This window comes from Leptidea sinapis, chromosome 34 (assembly GCF_905404315.1).
Source record: "Leptidea sinapis chromosome 34, ilLepSina1.1, whole genome shotgun sequence".
Taxonomy (NCBI): domain Eukaryota; kingdom Metazoa; phylum Arthropoda; class Insecta; order Lepidoptera; family Pieridae; genus Leptidea; species Leptidea sinapis.
The window spans coordinates 6,402,531-6,428,803 of record NC_066298.1 but is presented as its reverse complement, the minus strand read 5'-3'; the positions used below and the strand labels follow the sequence as shown (position 1 = coordinate 6,428,803).

The window sequence follows — 26,273 nt, the reverse complement described above, 5'->3', positions numbered from 1 at the left end:
ACCGTTCGAATATCAAAATGATGCATATTGGCTTACTCGGGACGCCACGCATTTATCCCAGGAAAAGAGTCGCTACACCACTAAAGAAGTTTTCACTTCAAAAATTAACAAACAAAACAACCGACTCCAAAAAAAAAATTCAAAGCTAGATCTAGAACAAGAACTAGATGCACAAAAAAGTATAAAAATAATTGCGTAATTTACAATCTCTTTATACAATCTTAATACATCTAATTCATTCATTTTAGTTACGGTTAATGTTTAATTTTGGAATAGGTGTTCTCCCAACGCAGTCCTGCTCGACTCTCGTCTCGTCACAAGCACATCTCACGTATGACTATGTAAGTGTGTAATTACAAACCTACATTGGCTGACACTGACTAAATAACAATAATCGTAACTAGAATTAGAATAATTAATTAAATTTTATAAAGAAAATAACAATACACAATTATTTTTATACTTTTTATTGCATATTATATATAGGTATTGTTTTGGAATAGTTTTTTGAAGTCGGTTGTTTTTTTGGTATTTTTTTTTATTTAAGTGAATTTGAAGCAGACTAATAATTTCGCTGTATATGTATAGACCTACTAACTTTTGCAATGCAGCAATGGAAAACGTAAGCACATTGCAATTTGATTACAAGAGAGTTTGAAATTCTGCAACAGATCGCACCCTTACTGTAAGTCGTTAGGGAGTTTCGTTAGGGAGTATTGAGCATCATATTCGACTAATATAATAATTACTTTGCCATAATTACGGATAGCATATAAAAGATTCGGCTGAGTATTACTTTGCTCTTAAGAAAATAAGAGTGCCCTTATTTAACTAAAATTGAAGTATATCCTTTCCAATAAAAAATAATTATCGGAATCAGCTGTTGGCGTGATATTCAGTTATTCGTCCATTTGTCGCACACAAACTTAATGCTAATTAGGGACTTTTCTCATGGATGCCAGTGTCAGATCTGGCTGCACAGATCTCACGAGTCGTCTTTTCAGAACATCTTAGACATGCACTTAGAGCTAGCCAATCCAAACGATGAAACGACCTAGCTCTTGAAGAGCAGTCTTCGAATTAGAACTTCTGTAATTTATCGATGTTCATTCAATGTGCTATTTTCTATGAAGACTAACTTCGTACGATTGAACGAATTTATGCCTGCCCAAAACATAACGGTGTCATCAATATTGAGTGTGATTTCTTCAAAGCACCTGCTGACATCGGTCTTCATATTAAAGAGATATCCTGGCTTAATAGGAGAACAAGACTATTTCCTGTTATACATATAAATAAATGAATATATATATATATATATATATAGCGACAAAACACTTGATCACGATCAGTTATCACGGACTACGTATCATCAGCAATGAGTTAATTGAAACTATCGTTTAGTTCATTTTATTTTTTTATTATAAGTATACTCTATGATGGCTATGCTCAATGTTTTTCTCTTTCCCGCCGGCTTATTTCGTTTGGCACGTGCAATTTTTTCACAATAGCAAAAGCAAAATATTAAAATATATTTGAATTTGTGAGACAATCTCTGATGGTGAATATTGAAAAATTTTTAAGCGGTGAGTTGTATGTGATTCTGTTAGCATTTGGTGTATCGTTTCATTGATTATGCACGTATGTATATATATATTGTGGTGGAAAGAAAAACTACCATTTTGCATCTGTCGGTTTACATAAAATTCAGCTACGATATGGTCAAAGTAAATATATATCTATATTATTGATGCATATACGAAAAACGCATCAATATAAAAAGTTATAACAGGGCAAATTGAAACGTGCCTTTGTTTTTATTTTATTCAACAGATAATTGTATTTTTTATAATGTCGCCTTCTCCTATTCGATGCCGTGGAGCATGGAAAATACAAAAGCGTTCCTCCGAGCCGGACCGTTGGCTTGAAGAGATGGGATACTTTCGTAAGCATACTGCAAGAGATTCAAGTTGCTTATTCAGAGTTATGTCAGAAAATATCTATAACAGTCAACGTTACTATAACAAAGTTAGACAGGATTGTGTTAAGTTTATTGCATGCAACAAACATCTCTTTGAGGGGGTAAATAAATTTTTATCTATTTAGATAAATTAATTTGAAACAATATGAAAATTATTAAATCTCACTTACATGTTGTAGTTTTTGCCTTGTATGCTTGAAAACTATCTTAAAGATATGGCTAATCCTTCCGGGTTTGGTGGAATACTTGAAGTATCAGCAATGAGTCATATGTATAGGTAAAGATGAATATTAATCAGGTAATTTTAATTTCCAACTGTCCTACTATTAAATTGAAACACTGAATGTTCCAGACGTGATTTTGTGATATTTGATGCAAACAAAAGTCCACAAACAAATATCTGTAATGGATATGAACACACAATATACTTATTCCATTGCTCAGAGACCAAACATTTTGATGCTGTTTACACAAAAGAATTTATAAACCACTCAGCGTTTTGCCAATGTAAGTTCACTGTTTCTATACTCCCTATCAGAAATGTTTTTTAAACAATATTTTTAACACATGTTTATTATTTCATTGCATACAGTAATGATAAATACAGGTAAGATATTCTTTATTTCTATGAAATTGTAAACTTAGTTAAGATGCATTATTAAAATTATTGATATTTATATTATAGCTTTGGTGTATGAGCTTCTGTATGATAAAGTGTACAAATTAGAGGATTTGACTTATGCTGTGGATAAAATGTTACATGACAAGATTCCAAATAATCACGTTGAGTATTATTTACCGGAAAATATTGACCACCATAAGAAACAAAAGGAAAAAGCTAAGATATTTATAGAGGAAACCAATGAGAAGGATAGAAATAATAATGCTTTGACACTGAAATGCAAGCATTATACAAATGATATTGAGAAAGCTAGCCTATTGAAAGAGTCATTGAGTATTTTTGTATTCAACCGCAGCTTGATACAACTCGAGAATATATGTATGAACTGTCTCAATGTCAATAGTGCTAAAGATTTGCTGGATAATGGTATCACACCATTCCCTTACAAAGTGGCTAAAGCCCTTGATCCAGATATCTATCGTAACATTGAATTTGATGTATGGAGTGAATTAAGAAGAGGTATTTGTCCACCTTGTTTTGAATTTTCCCTCTTTGATCAATTAAGTAATAGCATAGTTGTTTACAGAATTACGGTATGGTGCAAGATATTCAGATGGTACAACCTTGCAAGTGGGTGTTAAGTGTCTTTGCAAACTTGAGGGTAGTCAAAATACTCCCTACCATTGCCACATACAGGAAATGGGTCCAGATGAGGGGCCTTGCCTAGTCTTCATAGAGGAATTGGGGGAGAAAAGAGTTGTCAATTATGATCAGTTGGAACCTCTGCCTATTGAAGAGGTGAAGCCTTGGGCCCCTCCATACAGATATTCCCGTGTCAACTCTCAACTGCTCAATCTTAGTCAAATGTTACAGCAGATAGGTTAGTTTTTAGATTGTTTAAAAAATTATTCAAACCATTTATATTATGCAATTGAAATATAAGTTAAAATTAACTGCTGTTTTGTAATCAATTATTATAAATGGAGTTTTTAATATATTAATGAAATCAGGTAACATTGCACGCAAGCAAGGTATGAAAGGTGTCAAAAAATCAAAAAGTGATGACAAATTGGAGAAATCTCAAGACAGAAGGAAATTGAGCTGGAACAATGAAAAGGCTGAGTTTGCGCAATATGCAACTAATGATATCAACTATGTGACATATCAACATATGGATTATTATAATTATCAACCATTTCCAGTTAGTTTTGTAGCTAGGACTTGTAGTTGTTAATATAAGCATGGCACTTGATGTTTTTTTTTTTTTAATTTTTGTTATGTATAACAGAATAAAAATGTACTATGAACAATTTTAATTTTTTTTTCTTTTACAATCCCCATCTGTATGACATGTGTATCAAGTGAAATGCTTATAATTGTGTTAAAAACCATATCGTAGCTGGGTTGTGTAGTGTTTGTGCTTTGTAGTTGCTTTAAGTGGGAATGTTAAAAATTGGTTCTGAAGTGTTCCTGAACTAAAAGTTCTATATTTAAATTTCTTTTTTTTTCAACCAGCCTTTCAAGATCAACAGTAATTAATATGTGGTCTTATACAAAAGCTTCTCACAGTCTACTCTTGACACATGATTAGTTCCCAGAAAATTTTATGTTGTTTCTTTAGTCCTTCACCTTAAGTACTTATTTTTTAATTAGTCAGCTTCATTAGTTGCTTAAATTTTGATACAGTAGTTACAATATAGATTTTTGTTAGAAATGTGACTTAGCTTCTCTTCCATGTTTGTAAATAGTGGAGGTGATGATAAACTTTAAAACAACTTGTTAATTAGTGTAGAAACATTTAAAATTTGACAATGTTGCAAATTCATTCAAATATAGTAATGCAAACAATTTTTTTATTTAGAACATACATCTATGTATTGTATTCTACCTTTATTACATTACCATACCATACTGTTCAAATGAAATAGTTTATTTAAAATATAATTTAAAATCACATATTGAACATCAAAAAATTACCACCCATTTGATATAATATATTATTGCATTTATTTTAAAGTATTGATTGTGTTCATCTGTAGTCGCATAATAGTTAAAATTAATTAAATTTAAAAATATTAATTAAAATTAAAGTAACATGGTATCCAACCATTATGTGTTTTTATGTACCTATGTATTGTGAGGCCATCACAAATTTAAATACAAAGAGACAAGTCCATAACCCTATTATATTATTATGTAGGTTGAAATTGAAGCAGTACCCCTCATGGTGGACTGCCGAGCAGTGGGGCCTCAACCCCAGGAAACAGTACAAGCACCCAATGGAACATCTCTCTCTCAAGATAATCAAAATCAGGTAAAGTTCAGTAATATTTAATTCATGATTTCTCTTTTTAGGAACACATATAATTAGATTTTGTGACCTAAATGTAACTGTACTACCATTTACACCTATCCTAATATATATAAATTACGTGACACATTGTTTGTCCGCGATGGACTCCTAAACTAATGAACGGATTTTAATGGGGATTACTCCATCGAGTTTAGTCCAACTTGAGAGATAGGATAGTTTTTATTTCGATTTGAGATCCCTAATTATTTTTAATTCCAATATTTGTTTTGTATGGACATATTTTCTATGAGAGAATTTATTGATGTACGGTTTGACAGTTCTGCTGTAAAACAATTTTATTACAGTTAACAACAGGGAGCAGTGATGTTCTGTACATAATATAGAATGTCATTGACAGGGAGCATATTTTACAAAATAATTCTTGGTGTTATGAAATATTATTGACAAATACATAAAAAAACAGTATTTTTTTATTATACACAGAACAACGTCTGCCGGGTCAGCAAGTATTATATAAATAAATATTGCTAGTGGGCACCTCCAACTTTACCTACATGAATTATGGTCAATTATCTCGAAATACCATTATCTACAATTATTTATATAGCACATAATAATAAATAAAATATATTATTTTATTTATGTCATTTAAATATATTATATTATGTATGTACTATATATAACTGTAAAAACTGTTAAAGTTTGGTTGCTAGTTCTCAATATGAAACCTAAGAAACTAAAAGTTAATTTATTTATTGCAATATAATAATATTGACACACTTTACACAAATTATCTTGCCCCAAGTTAAGCATATATAGCCTGTGTTATGGGTTACAAGACAATGATATATTTAATACAATATACTTACTTAAACATACATAAATTCATATAAACATACATAAATACATTTAAACAGCCATGACTCGGAAACCAACATCCAAATTCATCATATAAATGCTTGCACCTACCGGGATTCGAACCCGGCAATAAATAGGCAAAACTATAATATAATATTGTGGTGTATTGAAATTCTATAATATAATTTTATTTAGCCGGCTGGTGGGAATGGAGATGTAGGAAGCCACACCGTGCCGACGCCGCCAGTGTCGGTTAGGGCTTCCACGCCTGCTACAAGTACCCTCTCTACTTATACAGGTCAGTACTGTAATGCATAGTTACTTTTAAGTTTTAGTTTCGATTAGTGCGTAACAATTATGAGACCTATACGAGGGCGGCACTGAAAATTTCGGGAATCAAGGAAGTGACACAACATTACTATTTAAAAATGTATGTATTGCTTTTCGAAGTATTCTCCGCGAAATTTGACACATTTTTCCATACGATGGAACGAGTCATTGAAGCAACCATTCCATTCGGATGTTGGGGTCTCCAAAATGGCCGTTTTGTAGGCGCTCAACAGCTTCTTCAGGTGATGAAAATCTCTGACCACGCAATTTATTCTTTATTCTAGGGAAAGTATAGAAATCATTAGGGCTTAGGTCGGGGCTGTACGGCGGATGGTCTAATAATTCTATGTTTTCTTGTTCTAAAACTATTTTGTTCTGTGCGCGGTGTGAGAACTCGCATTGTCGTGATGGAGGATGATGCGGCGCTTGCAGTTCTCTTACGGAGTTCAAAAACGACCTGTGGCAAACAAATGCTAGCATACCATTCTGCAATAACCGTTCTTTGTCCCTCAAGAGGAATAGTCGCAACATGGCCGGTTTTGGAGACAAACGTGGCCACCATTTTTTTGCAACACTCCGTGAACGAACAATTTTTGTTGGCTTTAACTCATTTTCGAACACCCAAACTCGTGACTGGTTTTTTCTTTCGGGTTCGTACGCGTATATCCAGGATTCGTCACCTGATACGATGTTGTATACAGCATTTGAGGATCCTGCGTGGAATCTTTCGAGAGTTCTGACGCACCAAGTAACGCGAGCCGCTTTTTGCTCTTCACAGAGCAAATGCGGTATCCATCGGGAAAACAACTTTTTTACACCTAATTGTTCATGCAACATTATTTGTATTTGAGTCATGCCAATGTCTAAAGTTGCTTGAATTTCGCGGTATGTCACATGTCGATCTTCCTCAATCAGCTTACGCACAGCATCAACGTTTTCTTTGGTGACTGCAGTTTTCGGACGTCCTTGACGGGGACCATCACTGAGCTTGATACGTCCACGTTGAAATTCAGCAAACCACCGATAAATTGTGGTTTTGGATGGGTCTTCATCACCAAATGCAGAAATCATCCGGTCAACACACTGTTTTTGTGTTAAACCACTTCGAAAGTCATAATAAATAATCGCTCTAAAATTATCTCAAGTCAATTCCATTTTCTCAACGACTAAACAAGTTTGAAAAGATCTTGTGACAAGACCGAGAATCTTTTTTTAAATAAATGGTATTCGATTTTTAAAACCAAGGAGTTTTCAATTAAAAAGGTTTTAATATGACAGGAACAGTGGAAATATTCCATCCCCGACACTTTTAGTGCAGCCCTCGTAACATCACGAAACTGAGTGAGAGCTCCTAAAATTTTGTAACTGAGCCCAGCGAGTTCTTGTCGATCTTCGTCGAGTACTGTTACCATTAAACCATCGTTATACGAATTACGTTTGAGTATCAATTTTTTTTTTAAAACTAAATAAAAAAATAATACCAGGACATGTTACTCAGTGGCCAAAAAAAAAATAACTTGTTATGTTAATGGTTATTTTCATAAAATACAAGTATTTTATGAAAATAACCGTTTAACAATACTCTATTTATCATGTATTTTTGTTAAACAAATCTATTTCCATATGTTGTGTCCTAGAACTCTTTTTTTTTTGTTGATAAAAAAATGAAGATTTATTTACTATTTACGATAAACCATGGTTGCCAATTAACAAATGCCGATTCACGATCAAGTAAGTTTTATCAAAATAACACATACCTACCTACAGAATCGAGTTCATAATGTTATGCTATATTAAAATATAAATTAAGAAAGTTAAAACTTTCAATGAATACGATAGTGCAACACATTCCGCAGTCTATATTAAAGTCAGCGTTCTGTTAACGTTAAATTTGACTATAAACCTTAGCTATAACAGCTTATATGATAGTAGCTATTTGACATATCATATTGTACACGTAAACCTTCCGCATGAATCGTCCGCACCATCTTTTAGTGAAACCCGTAGTATATAAACCACAAGAAAGGTAATTTAACAGACTATAAAAGTAAAAATATTTAATTTTAAAACTTTGTGTAAAATACGACAAGCCGTCAAAATGCGGTCAGCCGTAAAAATTATCTGTAGCAGTTGATTTAAAAATTATTTTTTGTATTATCTATGATGTTTTAGTAACCATTCTATTACTATTAACTTTGTAGTATGTTTTAGTTATAAAAATTACTACATTCATTAGTAATAATCGAAATGTAATCTGTAGGTAAATCTAAAAAATCATAAAAAATGCATGACACTTTATACGAAAATATATTAAAATTTATTTAAATTACGCAGTAATTTAAACAATTTATGTTATCTAACAAAGCGCTAGCTTGTTTTAAAACAAAAGCGTCGACGTTCGTTTTTATAAACAAGCCCAAACACTTCAAAAGCAATAAATTTTATTTTGTAACCCGAGCCCGTTGACCTTGGCGTCGGTAAGACACGAATGGCTCGTGCGCCATCGCGCGGTGTGGCAGCTTGGTACGCAACCTATTAAATGAGTTCAGTAGTTTATCGCGACAGAAATGACAGGTAGAGAGACGCGGCGGAGTACTTTATTTTGTATAGTAGTATAGATACCTAGTTGTGGATGGATATTGGATAGTCCCAGGGACGAGACGAGAAGGACGTTCAGCAGATGGTAATTGATACGCCCTACCCATTACAATGCAGTGCCGCTAAGGATTTTTGAAAAACCCTTAAATTCTCAGCGGCACTACAATTGCTCTGGTTAGTAATTTCACTAGTAACGGTGCCCTTTAGACCGAAACACAGTAATGTTTACACATTACTACTTCACGGCAGAAATAGGCGCCGTTGTGGTACCCATAATTTAGCCGGCATCCTGTGCAAAGGAGCCTCCCACTGGTACAAGTAAACTAATTATACACCTAAACCTTCCGCATGAATCATCTGCACCATCTTTTAGTGAAACCCGTATTTCGTTCAGTAGTTTTGAGTTTATAGCGAACTGACAGGGAGACAGACGCAGCGGGGGACTTTGTTTTGTGTAGTACCACGTACCATAGATTCAAATTCAAATATTTTTATTCAAAAAAGGGTGTGACATCACTTATTGAAAGTCAAAAACTACCACCCATTCCAAAATGAATGCCTAAGACCTGAGAAGAATCGGCGCAACAAACTCAGCGGGCTTTTTTTCATCGAATAAATATGTTTACAAAGTAATATTGTACAATTAAACTTATTATTTAATAGCCTGAGGGCGGTCACTCCATTCCCAATCTGTGGTATCATTAAGAAAGTAATTTATGTTATAGTAACCTTTACCACACAAACGTTTTTTAACAATTCTTTTGAATAACGTTATACTTTTGTTTTGAACATGTTCTGGAATCTTGTTGTAAAAGCATATACATCGCCCCACAAAAGACTTACTAACTCGACTTAGCCGAGTAGTAGGCATCATAAGTTTATGTCTGTTCCTGGTGTTAACATTATGGTTATGACAGTTTCTGGCAAATTCACTTATGTGCCTATGAACATACATTATCAAGAATATATTGAGAAGCAACAGTCAAGATGTTAATTTCTTTAAATTTTGCTCTCAATGATTCTTTAGGACCTAGGTTATAAATAGCGCGAATAGCCCTCTTCTGCAGCACAAATATTGTATTAATATCGGCAGCGTTGCCCCATAGCAATATAGAGATACATATTTGTGGATGGATATATGCAACTATCATTGTGTGTGTGGGCAGGCGGCATGAACCCGGGCCCAACGTTCAGCCCGCTGGGGTCGGGCGCGGCCTACAGCTGCTCGCCGTACGTGTGCGGCATGAAGTCCGTGGTGTGGTGTGCGCCGCCAGCGCTTGGCGTCCCCCACGGTCCGCCGCCGCCACCGTTGGCGCCGCCGCCACCGCCGCCTGGCGTCAACGCGCACGTCTTCAAGAGCGTGCAAGCCAACGGCTCCGACCTGCCGATGAACGGTGACTATTTGCTTTATAACAACTACCTGCTTTAAACTTAACCCGACCGCACCACACTGAGGTCATCTTGTTGCAATTAACGGCTTAAAATGTTGTGGCCTACTTGAGATAAAAATCGTAACTATCGTTCACTTTTCTGTCCCGATAAACTTATCGACGGTAACTTACCTTATACGTACTTGCTGTCTGTCAATGGGACGACGTATAGCTTACCAGCGATAGAAGTTTGTATGGAATTTGCAATTCACGCGTCCCAATATAAAGCGATAAGAATGACTTATCGGGTATATTGGGACAGCTTCATATTATTGACAGCTGATTAATGACAGTAGAAGGTAGAAATTTATCTCTATCTGTATATAGTATATTGGGAACGGCCGTATGAGCAACATGCGTAGTCCGAACATAATCTCCTAGTTTGAAATATTAATTCATAGATATACCATTACCTGTTATGTGAAATTTTACAAATATAACGTAAAAGTGAATATACAAAAAAAAAGGAAACTTAGGATATATAATTGAAGCGAAAACGAAGTTATTTATTATTTTTTAGTTTTAAAAGCAGCATATATAATTAAATGACTCGCTTTCTTCTTGTCTCGTTTGTGTGTCGATATTTTTTTATCAGGTTTGGATACAAGGCCAAGGTACCTTCCCGTGATGAAAATTTTCAAGTATATCAGATGTCTAATTTTTTGTAACTTATTTACGTTTTTCGTTTTTATTGTCAGCTCATATTACATCAACTTGGTTATGTAAAATATATTTATCTACACCCATGTTTTAAATCCTCCATTAATGGTTCTAAAACAGTAAGCTTATTGCCAACATTAAAACAAACACCCAATAACCATTAAATCATCCAAAATAGTGCAACATAATTCCGTACAATATTAAAACACTCGTTTGGATGATGTAATGGTAACTAGGACTGGCTTTTTTAATGTTAGCAGTAAGCTAACTGTTTCAGAATCTTTTATAGGGGATTCATATTATGGGTGCAGATAAAGTCTTGTACGCAATTGTTGATAATTAGATATTAAAACACTCATGTGATACTATTATCACCCACCCATAAACCCACATTCGTGTTTTAATACCCTCTTATTACACAAAAGGGCGTTTTTTTTTATTTTTTGTACCTTGCCTTTTGTCCTGTCCTTTGGCTGTTTTACGCCTTTAACTATTTTTTTTACACATGTTTACGCGAAATTATTTTTTTGTATGAATAAACATGAAATCGATTTATTATTTTACTGCTTTAATAACTGTTACATATATTTATATATAAATAATTAATTATTTAAATTGAAAATACTGTTTTAAGGGTGCCTCACGACAAGTGGCATTCAGAAAACCTAAAAAAATCTTCTTTCTTAAGGAGCACTGTACTTTTTCTTAAAGCAAATATTAATGTGATCTCATTGCATTGATGTTTAGTTCTGTTTCTATACTGAATTTGCGGGATGTCATTTTAATGTTAGAGTCGCATGGCCAAAACGTAAATGAGTAGAAAAAAAACATTATGAAAACAAAAGGGATTATATTGTAACTCAGTGAAACTTAGAGATGCTCAAGTTGAGGAAAATTAATAACATTTAGCGATATTCAGTTTGCAAATTATGAGAATTTTCAAAAAAATATAATTTTCACATAACTACGATTACAAGAAAACTCATAAATATCAATTAGCTGTCAATAATTCTGTTACGACGTCAAATATTGACTTTGGTACACACGCCATATAGCACAGGAAAGTTAGGCCCCCAGATTTTTTTTTTTTTTTAAATACATCGTTAGTTCGCCATTTGTTCTTGATTGTTCTCTATAAACATTTGTTTGTGCTCGATTAAAAAAAAAAATGCAATTCATTAAAATTGGTTAGGTTGTTAGAACAGTTAAAACAACGCACGAGCCGAGCGCAGCGTGCCGCGGCAGCGGCCGGCGAGTGCCAGAACCAAATAGTAGGCGTTTCCCCCCATTTTTAATTAATTGTTTTTAAATAAACAACAAAAGAACAAACAATTATTTATAGCGAACAATTGAGAACAAACTACGAACTAACGATATGCGATATTGAAAATTCAAAAATAGAAAAAAAATTTTTTTGAGGGGGCTAAGTTTGATGAGCCACGTCACATCACAAAAATCGAATTGACTTTGGTACACAAAAAAATGCCCATAAATAATTAAATTCTGTTGTTGTGTACAGATATCGCGACCCTGCGGTACTACTTCAACCTCGGCGTGGAGTGTATGTGGGCTGCGTACGGCCAGCCTCCTCCCGCCCTTCCTCCTCCGCCCTCCCACCAGGCCCCTCCTCACCAGGCCGTGCCTCACCAGCCCGCTCATCATCAGCCGCCACGGCACTACTCGCCCGCCAGTGTGGCGCAGGTGACTCATCATCATAGAATACCTCTTATAGTTATAATCTGCGCAGCTCTGCCGCTTCTAGATTCGGCTAGTTAAACCTCAGGTCTAGGTATAATTGGCTAGCGCTTAGCAGAATGGAACCAGTCTACATGCAGACTAAGCTGAGTATTTGAGGTCCAAAGTCAAAAGATAGTTATTGTTTTGTGACTTTTAGTATATTTTTTGTGAATATCTTTGCTACAAATACGAGAAGTGAACTGGTTCCTTTTTAAATTATAAATATGGGATAAGTTTTGTTCGGGGTGTCAAACAGTATTTTTTTTATGATTTTGTGGACTGGTTCCGTTCTGCTAAGCGCTAACCAATTCATGGTCAATGTCGAATATAGCGAAACACGGCCTTTCATTATAATTTGATTTGAATTTATGTTTAATACTAGCGGTGACTGATTTGGACTGTCAAATGTTAGCTAAACCCAATACAATCAAATCAAGGTTTGACCGAACAGACCTTAAAGGGTCGGGCGCAGGCATTTTTTTGTTATCTGTCGAGCAGAGACAAGTGGCTCTGCCATATTTTTGACCCCCTGTAACTTCGTTGTGGATAAGACTAGAAGCCTGGGTTTTGCAGTAGCCAAGCAGGCATTGTATAAACATGGTATATATCAAATTTTATTCAATTTGAACCACAAGTTTAAGAATTATACCTAGTCAAAGGTTCCTAATTTAGTCACTCACTGTCTGACACCTGTTAAATTTGTAAGATCAAAGCCTCCGAGAACAACCCATATAGTGGGTTTTGAGAAAATATATATGTAGCCGAAGTTCAAGAAATAGTACCTGAAAAGTAAAACAGCATAGGACTATCTACAAAAATAAAAAAAACTCATAAGACAGAGGCTTTAAGAAAATGTGTAAAATAACGCTGTTGGTAGTCCCAACTTAGGGTCCTTCGTCTCAGGTTATTACGAAATTAGCTAATCTAGGAACATCTTATATTGAGCATATCAATATTAAAAACCTTTTATGTTTTAAATAAATATATTGACTCATTATAATACAGGTTTCCTTACTGATTGTTTTCCCTAAGTTCATGAATCTCATCATCAAAGTTAAAATGTGCTTACAATAATATAAGCTGTTCAATTTACAGTTTTATTATCTATTGAAGTTGATAAACCATAGTAAATATGAAGTGTCACATATTATGCCTATTTTGTTAGGGAAATGTGGCAATTATAGACAGACATCTTGGTAAGGCAATAAAGTACTGTTTGTAGCGCGTGAGTCCTCCCTTACACGCGGGATCGTTGCAGAATGAAACAATCTTCTTTTTCTAATACGTAAATTCTTCTATTATCTTTCAATATATTACTTTACTTAATACATTACTTTATTTAATATAAAATATTGGGCCGAAGGCCGAGCGTTCCTACTTTACGTCATTCTCTAATCTCTCTATTTGATTCTTCTTATACGCATCAATATTCTAATTTGAATCATTTATTGTTCATGGATAAGAACTCCTTGTTACAGTACTGTACATAAATAATAGGTACTTTTAGCGTGAAATCTGAAATAAAAGTATGTGTATAGCACTTGAAATAATTAGTTTTCATGTGGGCAGGACATGCAGCAGATGTCGCTCAACCCGGAACAGCAGAAGCATAAGTGTGAGCATAAGGGCGGGCAGCAACAGGGTCGACCCAACGCCCAGCAGAACCGGCCGCCGCTGGGCCCCAGGTACGATCTAGCCTGTCAGATAATGCACCATGCTGTAACAGGATCTTGCTATGAATTTAACACGTAAGCTGACATTGGGGGTTAAAATGACCGGCACATCTAAAGTGAAGTAGAATACCGTTTGCTAAACGACGACGACTGGCCGCAGCCCTAACCATATTTTGAATACTTTTTAGAATACTTTTATTATTATTAAATAGACACTAGAGATATTTAGACCCAATAATTTGTATTTTTAAATTTGAAAGCAAACAAAAAAATAATGATTTTTATTAAAACATGGCCTGTATAAATATGGCTTGTCAGGACAAATTGAATTAGAACATTTCTGGTCTTGTTTTTAGCAAATTTTCTTCCATGCGTTTGGTAATTACTTTTTTTGGCGACAAATGTCAACGGTGAACCTATCCTCTCCACTTGTTATGAACTGTGAGTTGTGACGTCATTGTACATGCTCGCCAAAATGAAAGGCCAATAGTGTCTGTCTCGGTTGGCTATTCTATACAATTTTTTAAATAGTTTTAGTTAAATGTTATGGCCTTTTTTTATGGATTAATTATGTTAAATTATGGACATGTGTGAGTTTTTTCAATGTAGAATAGTATAACAAGTAGCTTAAGGTTTACCCCCTTATTCATAATAGTCTGCTAACTTAAAGCATTGCTAATTCTCACTCTGTCTTCTTCTATTGACCTAAGTCAGAATGAGAAAAAACACTCCTAAGCGGCTGTTTAAAGTTAGCGAACCATTATGAATAAGGGGGTTAGACTATAAATAACGCTCGCGCGGATTACACGTGGGCTTTGTGAGTTCAGAGTACCTAAATGTGTTAATCAGAGAAAACTTATAAACTAATCTGTGACAGTACTACGTGGCATAACGAATGTTCCCTGTTAACTTGGTTACAGATTCAAGCGAGGCGGCAACAACCAGGATGGTAACCAGAATAACCACAACATTAATAAAAACCACAACAACATGAACAACAAGGGAAATAATAATCGGTATGTTGACATTATAATATCATGATAAACTCTAAAAATTGTATGTTAATAACGAACCATATATATTGGAAAAAACATAAAATGGAATAGATTATTTGTTCTATTGTCCCTTTGTTTATGTTTTGATATTATTCATTCATTCAAAAAATATGAATCTCATCCTAAATTGATCTATTTCAATTGGCCTTATCCTATAAACATTGAGGCCAATTATCAATTATTTAGACAAGCATTTTCTCCAGTTTGCGCTTCTCTCAAAAATTCCGTCATTCGTCTCATACATAAGAATGAAATTTCTTGCCGAAAGTTTATGCAATTGGACTTCCAACTTTCAACACTTACTAATTTAAACTTATTGAAAATTATTCTCTACTTTTGGTTTCGTTTTCTAATAAGCGTGTTTTTCAGTTGTTTAAAACTACTTATCATAACGTTCACGTCTTTTTGGTGTGCGCATGTATTAGCACGCACCTTGATATGTGGCACAATGTCATTACGGGGTATTTCACAAAAAATGCGCTAATCCTGAAGACCCTGATCATAAAAATGGGATAATTGAACTAGATACATACATACCAAGCTTAAACTAAAGGAAGTCACGAGCAGGACGTTCATACGTCCTGCCCGTTACTATGCAGTGCCACTCAGGATTCTTGAAAAACCCAAAAATTCTGAGCGAGACTACAATAATTGCTCTCATCACCTTGAGACATAAGATGTTCAGTCTCATTCGCCCAGTAATTTCACTAGCTAGTTTTACGTGTACACATTACTGCTTCGCGGCAGAAATAGGCGTCGTTGTGGTACCCATAATCTTGCCGAGCCTCCCACTGGTCTGTTGAAGTCAAATGAATAATGTTTGTGGGAAAGTGTGTCAAGACAGATATTATAACACAAATAAAATTTGAAAACGATGCGGGACTCGAACCACGACCTCTGCCGTTCCGTGCCAGTGCTTTTAGATGCTCAGTGTGTATTAATCCTAGAAGTGAGGGTTATCACTTTAAAAACATAACGGCGACATCTCAAGTCAATTTCCCAATATGCAAAAATTGGGGTTGAGTAGGTTATCAACTGTAAAGTAGATCATGTAGATGAAGCCACAACCTGAGAGTCGAACAAAGCATACAAGATTTTATGACGATACGTCACTCGAACTGCAAGCTCAGTTGGTTAGAGCATTGGCACGGAACGCCACAGATCGCGGGTTCGAGCATCCGCATCGGTCATAAAATTTTGTTTTTCAAATTCATTGGTGTATTAATCCTAGAAATGAGGGTTTACCACTTTAAAAACATAGCAAATTGTTTAGATATTATAATTTTAGCCGCAACAGTCACATGGAGCCCCGGGCGGCACCCCCGAGCGGCTACGAGGAGCTGCCGCAGCCCGTGATGGAGGCGCCCGTCATCACGTTCCCGTACGCGCCCTACCCGCCGCCCATGTACCAGCTGCCGTACTACCACATTGAAGAGCCCGGTGAGAACCAACCCTTTACCGCGTCCATTTTTTTTCGAGAGGAATAAATACATTTACATATTGAAAACCCCGAAACGGGGTCCATATGTCGGGCTCGGGTGTAAACACTAAAAACCTCCTCTGTGCTGATAGCCCTGAAGGCTTTTACAGCGAAGCCGGGCGGGGGCCTTGAAGGCCGAAAATGTAGCTCACAGGCGCGGGGCGTCTCGGAAGGAGACTCGAACCTCGGACCGCCTGCTCACTAGGCTAGATAGAGGATTACCGCGTCCAACGATGACGTCAGCGGCCATCGACCTTGTAACACAACACGTGATACCACATCACTACATTTTATAAAACAAAGTCATCCGCCGCGTCTATCTGTCTGTTCGCAATAAACTCATAAAGTACTGCACCGATTTTTACCAATGGGTAGTGCGGTCCTCGAGGAAGGTTTTAATATATGTTTTGTTAAGTTTTTGTATAAATTGGCTTAAATAGAACAATATTTATTGGAGGTGTCGAATAAAAGCCGTCACGAAACAGTCACAAAAAATCTGTTTACACAAATACGGTATCATTCCCTATCATTTTATATAAGTAAGATATTTTACTCTTTTACACCATATAAGTGTTGGATGCTATATGACCCTCCTCGTACAGCCTTCTCTACTACAAACGAGGAACGGTTGTTGATAGGTATAATCATTCAGAAATACGCTTTTGATTCATTTTTAACTAATTAAATAAGATTACAGATGTCGAACACATCATAATTTTTGTTCTATTGACAGAACAGCGTCTGTCGGGTCAGCTCATCTTATATAAAAACAAAGTAACTGTTTATTACCTGAAGAAATACGATATGTTGTGATTATTACCTGGCCAATAACCCGCGCCCGCTCACCTCAGTTGGTTGACTCAACCAATAAAGAAAATTATTTGTTTGTAATATTTGGAAAGTGTGTGTTACTACTGCCGCTCAGGCAATCCTACTAATATTATAAATGTGAAAGTTTGTATGTCTGGATGTATGTTTGAACTTCTTTAACGCAAAAACTATTGAATAGATTTTGATGAAACTTTACAATTATATAGCTTACACACCAGAATAACAACTAAGCTATAATTTATAAAACTATAGTGTGAATTATACAAAATATAAAAGAAGTGTGATTGTTACTAATGAATACAACTAGCGCCATCTCTTATCAACTAGCAAGGAAAAGATCAATACGATTTATATGGGAAAACAACATTTGCCGGGTCAGCTAGTAAATTATAATTATTTTTTGTTATACTACCCTTTCTCGTTTTTCTTATAAAAGTATTTAAAAACTACAAAGTATTAAATCTTATTCAATGGTCTCGTACTCTTTGATCGCGAGCTTAATTAGCTAGATATAATTATGTTGATGGTGACAACGACACTATCACTTATTTGGCCTATTTTTACAATTTCATTTGTTGGAAGAATGTTCCATTAATAAATTGTTCTATCACTGACTTAGTTACCTTTAGTTAATATCACTTGATTGTCACAAGAACAATGATTCGACAGTGTAAATCAACAATGAACACGTGGTTCAGGCAGGCCTGTCTCAGTCCTCGCGTAGGTATCGAAATCGTAAGAACGCGCGGCGTTCTAGACTCAGTAGGCCAGCCAAAAAAGACTCAAGAGCGAACAGTGACGCACGCGCGAGTTTTGTTAACCTACTTCACCGGTCCGACCGATCTTTTAAAAATGGAGAAACATAAAATCTTGTTACCGGGAGGTCTGCTTGGTGTGTTTTTTTATTATTATTATTATTATTATTTCCTTTAAAGTTTTTTTTTTATTAAATAGGAGGACAAACGAGCGTACGGGTCACCTGGTGTTAAGTGATCACCGCCGCCCACACTCTCTTGCAACACCAGAGGAATCACAGGAGCGTTGCCGGCCTTTAAGGAAGGTGTACGCGCTTTTCTTGAAGGTACCCATGTCGTATCGTCCCGGAAACACCGCACAAGGAAGCTCATTCCACAGCTTAGTAGTACGAGGAAGGAATCTCCTTGAAAACCGCACTGTGGAGGACCGCCACACATCCAGATGCTGGGGATGATATCGTAACTTGTGGCGTGTCGTGCGAAGGTGGAATAATTATATATTTCATTTATTATATATTTTATTTTATGAAATGCTCACATTATGCCTCTATTTATTTACGGTATGTGTGGATTGATGCATCTACTATACTCAATAACTCTTGTGTATATAAGTATTAATTTTCTTTTTTTTTCTTTTTTTGACTTACTCGTGTAAGCCTTTCAGTTTTTGCTATTTGAGTATTTTTGTTGCGTCACTTTGCATATATTGTAATTGAAATGATTTGTATAACAATTAAAATGTACATCTTGACTTCAAAGAGTGGCAATGAGTTTCTTGCTACTTCTTCTCATTAGCTCAACCCTAAAGGGTAGTAAGTAGTTTCGTAAACGAAGTAGCGGTAAATTCAATAAGAAACAATATTTTTATTTTTTTTTGACATTCATAAGTGTCGTTTCCGTGACCTACATGAATAAAGTGTTTTTTGAATTTGAATATGAATAAAAAAGCAAAGCATGTGAAGGGTCATTCCAATCCATACTTAAATTTTTAAGCTTCCTACAGACCCCTGCTATTCATGAAAGCTAGGTTTTTTTCCTATGCTAAGTAGGTATAATATACTAATGTAGATTTGACAACGACAGAATATTGTTTTAAAACTGCGAATACATACCTATTAATATTATAGAAAAAACTAAGCAAGAAAAAGAAGACCTTATACTAGGCAGGTACAATTTTGGGTGAAGAACACAACCCTATTGTCGTCAGAATAGGTAAGAGTCATGCGATAGAAAGAGAGGCAATTTCTAGTTAAATAAAAATGCGCGCGCGATCTGAATTACACCTTATTGTATGGCCGCAAGGGCAGTATTTCTTTAATTGATTTTGCAGAGTGAGAATTCTGTACTTGTAATATTATATATTCTTTGGTTCAGTGTTATTTCGTTGATAAATTAACATAAAATATGGATGTATGGTGTGATTAGTTCCAGCCATGATGGGCATGATGAGTGGCATGGGAGGTATGGGCTACGTGAACTACGACGAGAACATGGAGTATCTACCGCCCGTATACCCGCCGCCCTTCCCGCCGCCCGCGCCCCTGCACGAGCACAAGTAAACACGTGCGCATACACACAAACACGATGCACATATTGAACACGAAAACCACAGACATAATATAATAAATGTTTAATGTGAACTACTAATGTTACCCAGCCAGTGCTGACACAAAGTCCTACACACATGTAGTATTGCCATATTGTATTATTCTAGGTTAGCAGCCCCATATTATTGAGTGTTTGTATAAAGGCGGCCATTTTGAATTGGTATTTAATAATGACAAGATTTTACATAAACTTTGCTTTTCGTTGGCAAGTTAAACGTTAATGTTATTTAAAACAATGACATTATTTTCCTGCAATTTTATCATTTTACTTATAATAATAAAAATATATAACTCGAGGCTTTTTCTATTCTCTGCTCACATGAGCATATTCAATATCAACATGTTTTCTGTTATCAGTATTGTTTGGGAATGCATAAATTAAATAACAAATCCAAAATGCTGCCTTTAGTCTTATCCCATATAGTTGTGTCTGTGTATATGTCTATATAATATAGTGATTCGATGTAAATTCATGTAGCGGGATCGGATTCACAAGGGGTGAGGACCAATTTACATATATTATATTTATAGTTTTTATATTATAAGCGGGGCACCAATATCAAGAATTTCGAAATTTAAAATTCGTTTCTCCTGAAATGTTACTAAAATATTATAAAATTTTAAATATGCTACTACACAGTGAGTATTGTGTAACAGTTTTTACTGAAACATGTTATAATAACAACAGGTCCTAAGAAGCTAATCTGTCGAAGAGTCCAGTTGACAAATAACATTTGATTCAACATTATTCTAGTTGAAAATCAGTGCTGTGTGTTAGGTGTTTGTTATTATTGAAAAGGTGCTTCCACATGGTAGTTAAAAATGTTACTACTTAACATTTCATTACTTAACATTGAATAATATTTTTTTAATTACATGTACATGACAGCAAAATGTAACTCATGTTACATAACATTAACCTGGACGACAATAGGATTTGCGGAGTAAAGCTGAACTAATACATAGTGACGGTTACAAATAGTTGGAAATGTTGTATATTGTGTGTTATTAGTTGGGATGGATACTGTAAAGACAATTAACAATAGTTAAATATGAGACAATGTAAAAAAAGTTTGCATTTTAAAACACTGTGTGGATGCACCATAATGCTGCAGTAATGTCGGCTATTGTGTTGTGTCCAGGTAGACAGGGTCGGTAGTATACTGAGTGCTGCTCCGACTAAGCAATGAACAATCCTATACGATGTCAGACATCAGTGTGGTTCCTAATTCTTATTATTTACAAAAAAAATTAACAGTTTAGCTTATCATCAAGTTGATTTTATATATTATCATTGATTCCTACCGTTCGCTCACCATGATTTATTGCAATTTCGCCTGGATTGTGTCATTTGTTAGTCTGTGGTCAGTAGTCACCTAGATGTAATGGTCGCTGTGTCATTCCCTAAGTTAATTAAGTTAGATTGTAAATTTAAGTTAAATACTCCGTTTGTGCTATGTTCCTATACAGGTGTATACATATTTTATATTGCTAGGACCTGAATGACTTCAAATTCAAAGAACGAATAGATTGTTCTATATAGCCTACACCAGGTTACTATTAACTATGACAAGAAATACATGATATAATGAATAAAAAGCGTTAAATGTTACTCTGAAGTAAGTTAACTTGCATAGCAATATTGACGCAAGTTTGGGAAACTAAAATTTAAGATGGCATACAATTTTTAGTCAGTTTGATATGCTTGGCACCATTGTTTCACCATCACCGTTATCATGTTTTATGAGCTTTTGGTGATTTTACATTGGGTATAACTCATTCAGTCCCGACCTCTGTGTCCGTCCGTCTGTGTCAGTCCCGATCCAAATTTAAGATTGTCTGATCCTCCATTTGTGGATCCTTCATGTCCAGGCAGGCTCCCGACTATATTATTGTCTAACAATGTTTGTTTGTTGGCATCAAAGGCACACAGTAAGCAGTAAGTTATTCATTATATCGTAAATATAAATTCGGACAATCTGTTAGTTATCTCAACAGAAACAGTGATAAGTAGAGGCTAGGCTATTTTCTGGTGAATTTGTTTCAGTTGTAATCTAAATTGAAACTGTGTCGCATATAACCACAAAAACATATGGTAAAATCTGAAATTTTCATCAATACTTCAAATGCTAACATGCATGTCTATCTTGATGTGAAATTGGCTAAAATGTTGTGGACTACGAAAATTAATAGAAATTGGCGGTAAAAAAACAAGTTATCCATGAATTTCCGCAAAATGCTCATATCAACATCGAACGAGTCACCAGATTCCGATGTCAATTGTAATTGATAGTGGTCGCCATCTTGAATTTAAATTGACCAAATCAGTTTAATTAAACTCAAATCTATAGTATTGTCACAAACACTAGTATGCTTTGAAGTTTTAAAATCAAATGAGGGTAGAACTAAATATTAATCTAAGGTAACCTTGGTGTTGGTATACAATTGGCGCTATTTTTCAGTATTTTATATTTAGTTTTAAATATGTCGATTAAAATTTTAGATGTAACATGATCTCAGTCTAAGGTTTATCTGTTTTTGACGTAGAAAAGAAACTATAACTTTAATGTCGAATTATAAGTCGTCGGTAAACAAGTCAATTAGTAATTATTTAGCCAGTATTTCGTCGAAAATCATAGGTTCACTATTGCGTATCTGATCTTAATATACACAAGTACATAAGTTATTAGAGGTTGATTCTTTTTACTTATTGTATAACGCTCCATAGGCGGTATATTCCGTTCAGTCAAAACATTATTTTAAACTATTACCTATACAAGTGGAACTTGCTCAATATAGATTTAATTCTTATTAACCTGAGACGAGAATTATACGATGACAAAATAATTGAATCATTCATTAGGTTAAACTGTATAACCGCTCAATTTTTTAAGCTATAATTTTTAGTGCAGTTAGTAATTTGCGACCAAGAAAAGTTAATTATCATAAAAATAAAAATTGACTTAAATTGGCTATTATGATATTTAAAACTTTTCAATTATCACCTGACCGAGGATGTTTGCACTGGCATCTTGTAATTTAAAACTACCCTCCTTGTAAATATTCGGTTTGAGGTTGCTGCCCATCTGAGAGACATCAAATTTCTATTCGGAAATGTCAGAATACACGGTTCTTATCACGGTTGATTATATTTTTTTTCCATTGTTTTGACCTTGACATGTTGAATGTTTCGCCATGGATACACACATTGGTAAAGTAAAACACGAATTTAACTCGTATTTAATAATATCTTCTAACACAAAGTCTGATTCGAGCTCATAGTATTATTGCCCAATTTTTATTTATATTTGGTCTCCTTACCAAATTATTAATTATACTTACTTTCAACATATTTTGATGTTTTATACAAATATTGGCTGTGATTCGAAATTAAATTGTTTGAACTTGGCATGCTGGCGCCCTAGACTGTAAGATGTCTGAAGCGTTCGTTTATATAATGATCAATGTTAACCGCCTGCTTTGACCACACGTTCAGTCGTCTTATACAGTTGGGGTTAGCGCATTTTCAATTTTCTGATTTGAAAATATATACATTATATACTTATGTGATTGATGTTTCACACGCCAAAATTGTAGGATGGTTTTGATATTTTTTGATGGTTTATAGAGTTGGATGTGATCCGATGTTTTCGAATCTCGGTATTGTGAATACTTCAAATGTACTGTTTAAATAAAGTATTGTTAGTGATAATTCTGAAGATTGACCAATGGAAACATCATGATGTAAGACATTAATTGTCTTATAAATGCCACTAACTTAGTCGTTTGACATGAATGCTGTCAAAGGCCATCCAGATCAGCCTGCGGTGGTGGTCACTTGCAACCAGGCAACCAGCGCGTGTTTTTCCATTTCAGTGTCGTTTTGAGAGTTTTCACGAGCAATTATATGTAGGTGTGATACTCAAGTTAATGTGTATAATTCTATATAAATGTGTAGTTGATGTGTATCTGTATAGTCTAGGGGCGGAATTAGTTAAAACTGTACTAAAGATTTTTGACGGATTTAGTGGCGGGTAATCTCTAACTAAGTGCGCGCTTCAATGATGAGTCGCGTGATGTTTCCGACTACTATTTATTACAGACAACTGTCGCTATTTATGGCGATCAGCGGCTTTAACAATGACTACTAGTTTCGAGCCAAGGTGCTCTAACCGTTATCTTTCTGGCTTAAATTTTACCCCTCTCTTCCGATGACCTTCTCTAGATTGTTCACTGGTTTCCGTGCAAATTTTTCGAAGGTAATGGTTAAATAGTATCAGGTTTTCTTATACAAAAATGAATAAATCAGACGTTAGAATTTTATTCTCAGTACATGTACAGTACGTACATCGAGAAGGCGTAATACCGCTACTAAATTTCTTTCCGTCCTATAGTTTCGAAATAAAACCTATTTGCTCTAATAGAGGGCTCGTTATATTGTTCTCTCCGCCCACATGTCACAGTCTAGAAAATACAGTTCATCATCCCTTCCAATTTGGTGGGTAGTTAGAAATTAAAAAAAAAATCATTATGATATAATTATATAAAAAATAGCGAAAAGAAGTAAGATACGATACAAAATGATTGAATGTTATGAGTGATTTACTTATCAATACAAAATTATTAGTTTCAGAAATACATTTTGTGATTGTGACCTTCAAATGCTTGGGATGTAACACTATTTACTTTGACTGTGACGGTTATATTTATATCGTTTGTACAGTGTTGTCAGTGAATTCATAAAACGAAAACCCACAAAAAAAACAAGTGTATAAGTGTGATGATTATATTATATAAGTGTTTGGTGTTTCAGTATTTCAAATCTGTAGGAGTTAGTTTTGATTTACTATTATGTTAGTTGTTAATTAATTTTTAGTTAATATAGTTTTATTTTTCTAAGAATACCGTCTTTCAGTTCATTAGGATCTTGTGACTTTTGTTGTAGTCAGTAAGTGCCAATTGTTTATATATTATTATTGTTGTGAAATTGTTCGTCAATCGCAGAGTATTATTTCAGAGACTCAAAGACGGAGCGTACGGAGTAGAGTGAGGATAGACATAATTCTGTCATTGAAAAGTATGACAGAATAAATAATTTCCTTCAGTGAGCGCATAATTCACAAATGACCCATGTTTAAGAGTTGGTGATGCTCCCCTTGTTCTAAATAACTAACCGTCGTTCCGCGCGCTCCGTCTGGGTTGTTCCATGTCTGATCGCGATCTGAGACGTAACTAAATTGTGTTGTGAATTAAATATCAGTATATATAGCTGTAGGTACTTATAATACGGTTGTACAGAGCTCAAAGCTACCTTGGTATCCGCCTCCGGATTGATTGTATTTCTTTTCCAAATTTCTGATTAAAGTAAGTTGTCGTAAATGTGTTTATTTTCTTGTGTATGTATCATAGTTTCCTGAATCCCTGTTCTAAAATATAGGCAATAGGTTCAGTAATACTTCGACACATGTCTGAGAGCCACGGCTCGATTTCAATTCAAACTTGCTGAGCATCACCTCGTGCCACCATCTAGCCGTATCTGCTTCATCTGTATCTGTAAGTAATGGCTGTGCTTCCGATACGCTTCGCCAGATCAGATGTGGGTGAGTAAATTTGACTCACAATGGATCATTGACCTGTAAAAGTACCACTGGACAGGCTGTTCCATACGTTTGACAGCAATTTTTTTGTGCCTATTTGAAGCGCCACTTGCGAGCGTCCAGAGAACTAGTTTTGACGTATAATACAAATGGCTGCGAGAGAAGCGTGCAATGCTCTGAAGTATATTTGCATTTTGAATTAATTTCAGTCGTTTTCCATGTTATTTTTTATACTTCAGGAATCAACGTAATAAAGTACAAATTTTTTTCTGTTTTCGTATCGATGTTTGTTTAGCTGAGGTGGCCTTTACTGGTTTTAGTACCGCAGACTCTCGCTATATGGCCAACAGCGCCAAAATGGCAAATATCAAACAGGCACAAAAGCACTTTGACAGCCGCCAGTCCAGTGGTTAAAAGAGGTCAGTGCAATGTGTCTAAACGCTTAAACTAACCGCGACCTGACACTTCCTAATCAGCTTGTGCGTACTACTATGCGTGCGAGAGTTTCTGCATATAATATGTATGTCGACTCAAGGAACACTGACAGCAGTCAACAACATGGGCATAAGTCTCGAGTACGCCTCCCGTCACTATGATTAATTTAATTTTGTTGGTAAAGTCCGGCTGCCAATAAATAAGAATTTCGTACGTTAACCTTTATTACTTGTCACTTCCGGGTAAATATAGTGCGTCTTGTCGCTTTAAAAGCTTTATAATCCGTGAGGACGGCAGTCATTGCAACTGT

General features: G+C 35.1%; 1 protein-coding gene across 2 annotated transcripts; it reads left to right on the top strand.

Moving 5' to 3' along the window:
- The first annotated feature begins 1,437 nt into the window (after nt 1–1,437).
- LOC126974919 (putative bifunctional UDP-N-acetylglucosamine transferase and deubiquitinase ALG13) lies at nt 1,438–25,310 on the top strand. Of its 2 annotated transcripts, XM_050822659.1 has the most exons (15): nt 1,443–1,586; nt 1,834–2,082; nt 2,161–2,258; nt 2,334–2,488; nt 2,667–3,122; nt 3,190–3,483; nt 3,614–3,804; nt 4,804–4,917; nt 5,971–6,073; nt 9,870–10,097; nt 12,313–12,494; nt 14,100–14,215; nt 15,124–15,219; nt 16,547–16,698; nt 19,750–25,310. In XM_050822659.1, exons 2-15 carry the CDS (start codon nt 1,852–1,854, stop codon nt 19,881–19,883), a joined length of 2,550 nt encoding a protein of 849 aa, XP_050678616.1. In that variant the 5' UTR covers nt 1,443–1,586; nt 1,834–1,851; the 3' UTR covers nt 19,884–25,310. The 2 variants fall into 2 exon arrangements, with proteins under 2 accessions (XP_050678617.1, XP_050678616.1); XM_050822660.1 differs by lacking the exons at nt 1,834–2,082; nt 2,161–2,258; nt 2,334–2,488; ... (1 more) ...; nt 3,190–3,483; nt 3,614–3,804 and having other exon boundaries at nt 1,438–1,586.
- Nucleotides 25,311–26,273: the final 963 nt, after the last annotated feature.

Excerpts from the sequence above, each read along its gene's own strand:
- LOC126974919 (XM_050822659.1), top strand. The coding sequence starts at position 1,852 with ATGTCGCCTTCTCCTATTCGATGCCGTGGAGCATGGAAAATACAAAAG. Across the intron at positions 15,220-16,546 it reads AACAAGGGAAATAATAATCG|CCGCAACAGTCACATGGAGC; the intron begins GTATGTTGACAT and ends TTATAATTTTAG. Across the intron at positions 16,699-19,749 it reads CTACCACATTGAAGAGCCCG|TTCCAGCCATGATGGGCATG; the intron begins GTGAGAACCAAC and ends TGGTGTGATTAG.